General features: G+C 47.9%; 1 protein-coding gene across 1 annotated transcript; it reads right to left on the bottom strand.

Moving 5' to 3' along the window:
• Positions 1 to 214: 214 nt before the first annotated feature.
• LOC119321241 (polyubiquitin-like) lies at positions 215 to 2,631 on the bottom strand. The gene is made up of 2 exons (XM_037595014.1): positions 2,443 to 2,631; positions 215 to 1,322 (listed from the first exon to the last, which is right to left on the bottom strand). The coding sequence occupies exons 1-2, from the start codon at positions 2,497 to 2,499 to the stop codon at positions 375 to 377; spliced, it is 1,005 nt and encodes a 334-aa protein (XP_037450911.1). The 5' UTR covers positions 2,500 to 2,631; the 3' UTR covers positions 215 to 374.
• Between the last annotated feature and the right edge of the window lie 3,563 nt (positions 2,632 to 6,194).

Genomic DNA, 6,194 nt, shown 5'->3' with positions numbered 1-6,194 from the left:
GCGATTCCCACTAAAGCAGCTTGGAATCTTCTATTCCACGAACACGAGTATCAGAAAGCACGCAAATTGCAGTGAAAAGAGAAGACCAGCATGGAAGCTGTGGTTCCCTACAGGAATCCAAGCAGCACATATAACAAAATATAAGACATTTTTGTACGGCCTACGAAAACGTCTTATATTTTGATACGGAGGGAGTCAACAGCACTGCTAGTTGTTCAAAAAAAAAACAGCACTGCTAAACGTGCCACTCGGGCTACAAAAGTATTACTAATATAAGTAGGCAGCACAATTCACAGGCCAACCAGAGGTCAGAAACCTTCACTTAAATACTATCCCTTCTTGACAAAATACGCAACCTACTTCTGTCTCTTAGCCTAAATGAAGTTACGAGGAGCATCCTTGCCATTCTTTAGCTTTGGTTCCACCACTCTGGAGTTCCGAAGGCGGATATCAATGGTGGAGTTGTTCTGGACGTCATGCTTCTCAAGCGTATCTCCAGAAGACAGAATGTGGCCCCTGTAGCAGAGATAGTACATGCCTTCCTTCATCGGCAGCCTGTATCCAATCTTCTTCATGACTTCCTCTGTTGTGTTGGACAGTGGCAGAGACATTGTTAAGCTCTTCCCCTCCCATGTCTTGAGGAAGACCTGGACTTTCTGCTGCAACACGAGAATATCATTGTTTTTGACACTCTGATCCTGCAGGGTTTGACCTTCTGCAAGTACCACCTCAACACCGGATTGAGTTCGCATGAGTACATGTGTTGATGCTGGTAAACCCTCCGATATCTCAATCATCAACTTGACATCAGCAACAGTATACCAGCATTTCACATTTACACTAACAGTTCTTTCACCTCTAACATTGACAAAAATGCGCAGCTTGTCAACCGGGCTAACCAAAACATGAAGTGGCTGCTCATTCCTCAAGTCACACTGACTTAACAGCTGATTGTCCTCAAGCTGTCGACCTGCATACATCAGGATTTGGTTGTTCATTAGAATTCCCACTTTTTGTTCAATCTCTGCTTTGACATCAGCCACCTTGTTGGATTTCCTGACATTGAGATTGATGGTCTTCCCAACCGAGGGAATCTTGACAGTAATTTGCATCCCGTCTGTGACGAAAAGGTCGACAGAAGAGTTTGCCATGATGTTGTAATCAGCAAGCTTGTCATCATTCTTCAAGTGAATCCCAGAAAAGAATAGCTCTTGCGAGCATTTGTCAATCCCCTCAATGGCACTAACTTTAGATTTAATATGATCAACTGTATCGGTGCAGCTCACATCAATGGCAACTGTTTTCAGCATCTTCACATGGATCTGGACATACAATAGTGAAGATAATAAGTATTCACAAAGTTTTTAAAATATAACAACCTATCTTCTTGTTAGAAATGCATCTGTGCACAACAAAAGGAAATAATCATAGCAAAACAAACTAGTGCGTGCCGAAAAAAAAAGACACAAGCCATTGACACCACATGTAAACCTCAATCAGCGCTGTATGTATGGTTTTCAAGCACTGATCATCTGAACTTTGTTTTCTGCTTTCCTTCTCATCGTACCACTCGGTTATTATTTAAGCAACTCTTAATCCAGGATGCCTAAGGTAAGCATTGCTGCACATACTGATTGAAAATGAGCGATAACACTTAAAGAGTTCCACAAACTGAGTGAAGTAGACATGTGTCTATGGGGCCATCAAATTCTGGAGAATTTATTTATTAAACTAGAGTACCGATTACCGAAAGAAACCAACATTAGGTATTAGACAAATTCTAACAACTTAGTTTTCACTACTCACTACAAACACTGCAATATAACAGTCTGATATATTGCCATTTGTAGCATCATAAGACGATGTGCATATGAAGCACAATTTCTCCTGACCCCGCAGAAATGGAGCCCAGATGGTTGGAATTTATAATATCAAAAATAAATACACATAGGGGCATTTCACATGATATACTTCCTCTTCTCTTTCCTAGTACTTGATTTTCTTCTCCCCTTGTGTTCCAAATATCCTACTGGGGTTGATTCCTTCGAGGAGAAGGAACCCAGCTTTGCCAACAAAAAACGTGCAAATCCTCACAAGAACAATTCACATAGAAATCACAGCACACACGCCCCCAATCCAGATCGACTCCAGCACCAGTCTATTCTCGCAAGATGTGCCTCCAAAGCGACCAACTACTACTTCACAGGAAGCATTGGCTTAGAGGCTAGGGCTACGAACACAGAAAAACATCCTCTTGGAACCGATCGGATAGAAAATCACTACCCCGTGAGACCAGTGATCGCGCCCCTCGTGTCCCCCCACCACAAAACCACAAAAGGGGCCTGCGTTCCGCGGTTCTACCAAGAATCACAGACACATTCACAAGCAGATCAACCTAGGGCATGCCTCCAAAGAGAGTGTTGCGGGGATACGAGCGCAAACCTTGTAGCTTTCCGCCTGCTGCTCCTGGTGGGGGTCCATGGTGGCCCGCCGCTTCATCTCTCAGCTCCGGCGCACGATTGATGGTGCTGAAGGAGTGGAATCGGCTCGTCGTCTCGGCCGCTCCCCCACTTCGCCGTCTTCTCGCTCCCACTAAACGCGTAAATGATGGAAGGGTTTCACTGCCAGCAAGGGGCCCATTCACCCAAAATAAATGATGGAAGGGTACTCTGTAAGATCATTTCCAACAGCTCCTGTAAAAAAATACTACGTATATGTGGTTTTCTCAGTTTCCATATTAAGTTCCCCTAAAGTGGTTTTTGGTGGTGGCGTCGACGGCGACAATGAATTTCGGTGGACGGTGGTGGTCGGCAACGACGGGTGGGCGGGTGGGTGGAGTGGCGGCGATTGCGGGTGGTGGTCGGCGATGGTGCCGGCGGGGCGCAGCATACTCCGATGACGATTAGCTGACTTGGCACTTTTACGGAGAGAGCCATCTTCGCAAAGATGGAGTGGAAGTTTTGAAGAATTCACGGGATCCTATAAAAAAATTGTGCGTTTAAAGGAACTGTTGGAAAAAAATAATTGAACTTCTCCTAAATGGTGGTTATTTTGCGGAGACGGGACTGTTGGAGATGTTCTAATGGCATCTACAATGTTGTGCCGCAAAACTCCCGCAAAAGTTTGAACTGTGTTGTCCAAACCAATTTTGCCATCCAACATGGTGCCAGAAACGTTCACGGGCGCGTCTGCGCGTCTGAATCCCCGCAAAATGGCACCAAACCCGGAAGATATTTAACTCATGCCACGTACGCGTCCGCTCACTCGGCCCCAACCAAAGTCATTGTCATGAGTCCCGCTGTAGAACTGTCCCCGCGCATTCATGTTGGTCCACCGCACCATAGCGGGCGCGACTCAACGGTCTTGATGCCAGTCGGTGTGACCGCACGAGGCAGTGGTGTCGTTGCGGACGCAGTGCCCGAGAAGCCTACTCCGGTCGCGGTGACTCACTGAAGCGGTGTCGGTCTGCATGCCCCGACTATTTAAACAGGGCGTCGACGTCAGCCAAAACGCATCTCATCTCATCTCTGCACCCTGCCACCTCACTCATATCATTTCGTGCACCACTGTCGCCACTCCTCTCCTCTCCGCTAAGATGGAAAAGTACGGCCAGAGCGTCAGGTTTTCAATGCCAGTGGGTGGATCCCGATCTCCATATGGAGCATGGCGTGGTCGCCCATGTTCTCCGGTGCCTTCACCTTCACCGCCCCGACATACAAGGAGGAGCAGCCGCAGCATCCACTCGTCACGGAGGCACCGTGATGGACGAGGAGTACCAAGCGCACCTGAAGCTCCTCTTGGAACAGTCTTTCCGTGTCCGCGGCCTGACGCCTCCCTTGCCGCATGTCCACCACATCAAGGAGGAGACATCATCGCCGCCTCGCCACCATATCATGCAGGAGCCCCCCTCACCTGGCGCAACTGCGGCATTCAAATCATACTCCCCATAAGGAGGAGTCGGCCTCACCGCTCAGCACGCTGGGCCGCTTCGACCGACCAGCGTCACCGCCATCCTGTTTTCAAAGCGGCAAGGAGAGGGCACCGCCTTCACCACCTCGTCGGCGCCAGATAGATACGAAGCAGGAGCCTAACATGGTGCTCGCAAATGCTCGTGGGCGCCTCCTGCATTACCTTGGTCGTTGCGGCATTACTACTTGTCCAAGGAGGAACAACACGAGCGGTGCAATGCGCAGCGCCGACCAGCGTTCACGACATCGGATGTCACGTCAGACTGGGTCCACGTGCTCACGGATGCTTGGGCCCTCGATCGAGGACCATTACGGAGACGTTCATGTGGCGCCGGCGCCGCCTCAGCGAACAGTTCATCAATATCGGCATGGCCAAGTCGCTGCACACTACCGCCCTCATCTGTGACAAGGGCAAGACAAGGGGCGGGCGCGTTGGGGCCGCTTCCGCACCTGACGAGGCCATGCGTGTGGCGGAGGAAGAAGCCGAGCGACTTCTCTGTGGGTCATAGGCGGTGGCCAAATAGACCTGTCGTGGCTCCTACGCGCCCTTCCGCCGTTGGAAGGACCACAAAAACGATGACTCCAACGATAACAGCGACGGATCACCACTAGGGAAAAGCCTAGCAGCAGCGCGGGTTTTAGGCCTATCAGTAGCGTGGGGCGATGCGCTACTGATAAGGCACTACAGCTAACGTGTAGCAGTAGTGCCTGTCGTCCCACGCTGCTGCTATACATGGATAGCTGTAGCGCGCTTCAGTGAAGAGCGCTGTTGATATTATCTGCAGCGCTTTTTAGAGGGAAGCGCTACTAGTAAGGCGGCGCTACTTCTAACTTTTCCCCCCTCGCTACTACTAGTTTATTAGTTCTTTTCTGCATATTTGTTTTGTATTTGAATAGACTTTATACAATAATCTTTAACATATCATACACATACAAATGTAATCATAGCATATACATACAACTAGTCTCATCAGATCATGTCATCATCATGATCATGATCCAACACAAAGTGGTCTCTCGTCATCATCTCGAAAATAGCGATACAAGTCTCCGTTACTTGCAAATACATCGTCATCCATCTAAACAATGATATACGCGAGAAGAGCTATCACTTTGAGTGAGAGCGGAACTATGCAGTACATGAGTTTGTATCCCTCTCTCGCATTAGCGTGAACCTAAACTAACTACTGCCTGTCGCTCGGAAACCGGAAACCGGTACACCTGGGCCTAACACTCCGGCCACTCGTCGTATATATACTCCTGGCGTAGCACTTCTTCGCCATCGATGATCTATGCACCTGCATCATCACATGAGTCGATGATATGCAACATATATAGTTGAGCAACAGAAAGAGACAGACTTGGCAAAAATAGAAACAACATATCATAAGCATAAATAACAAAGTTCATCGTACCCAAAATGCCCTAACTAGAGTGATCTTCACTAGTCGAGGAGGAGGACGGTTTAATTACATCACAAATAAAGTTTCGCCGTGCATAACTCAAAGTTTTGTCATACAGAAAGTATGGACTAAACGGACACATTGTCATATATCAACAATCACTCCAACATGTCGTGCCATCCGTCCATGTCAGGGAGATAGTCCCCGAGCTTAGTGAAAGGCTTCATGTTGAGACACTGAGAGGCTACCCATGTTCGGACGTCTTCCCGCGACATTTGTCCTTCTTTGTAGAACATCCCTGTTTTTTCAACGACCCCCTTCATGGTGATTGTGACGCCCGGATAATCATGCTACAGTAATCTCACGTTAATGGTGCCACGTCACCTTTGTCACTGTAATTAATCTCGGGTTAATTCAAAACCGTTTCAGATTTAAATCCTAAATAAGTCAAACGACAAAAGTTTTCAAATATTAAAACAAAAATGTTCGGGCTATGTCAATTATTGCATCGGTAATTATGGTGAAGAAAACACATTTTTAGAAAATGCCTAAGTAATTTAAAATGATTTAAAACAGAAAAGAAAATAAATAAAAGAAAGAAAATACAAAATAGAAAGCAAACAAAAAAATAGAAGAAAAGGAAAAGCCCCCCCCCCTCGGGGCCAGCCGACCCAACAGGCCGGCCCATTCGGCCACCGGCCCAACTGGGCAAAGGCCCAGCCGGCCACTCCCCCTCCATATCCCCCCACCCCGAAACCCTAACCACCCCGTCGCCCCACTCGCTCCCCCACTCCCCTCGTTTGGATCCGGATCGGGAGGAGAT

Source organism: Triticum dicoccoides, chromosome 1B (genome assembly GCF_002162155.2).
Source record: "Triticum dicoccoides isolate Atlit2015 ecotype Zavitan chromosome 1B, WEW_v2.0, whole genome shotgun sequence".
NCBI lineage: Eukaryota > Viridiplantae > Streptophyta > Magnoliopsida > Poales > Poaceae > Triticum > Triticum dicoccoides.
This window is presented reverse-complemented; position numbering and strand designations above follow the sequence as displayed.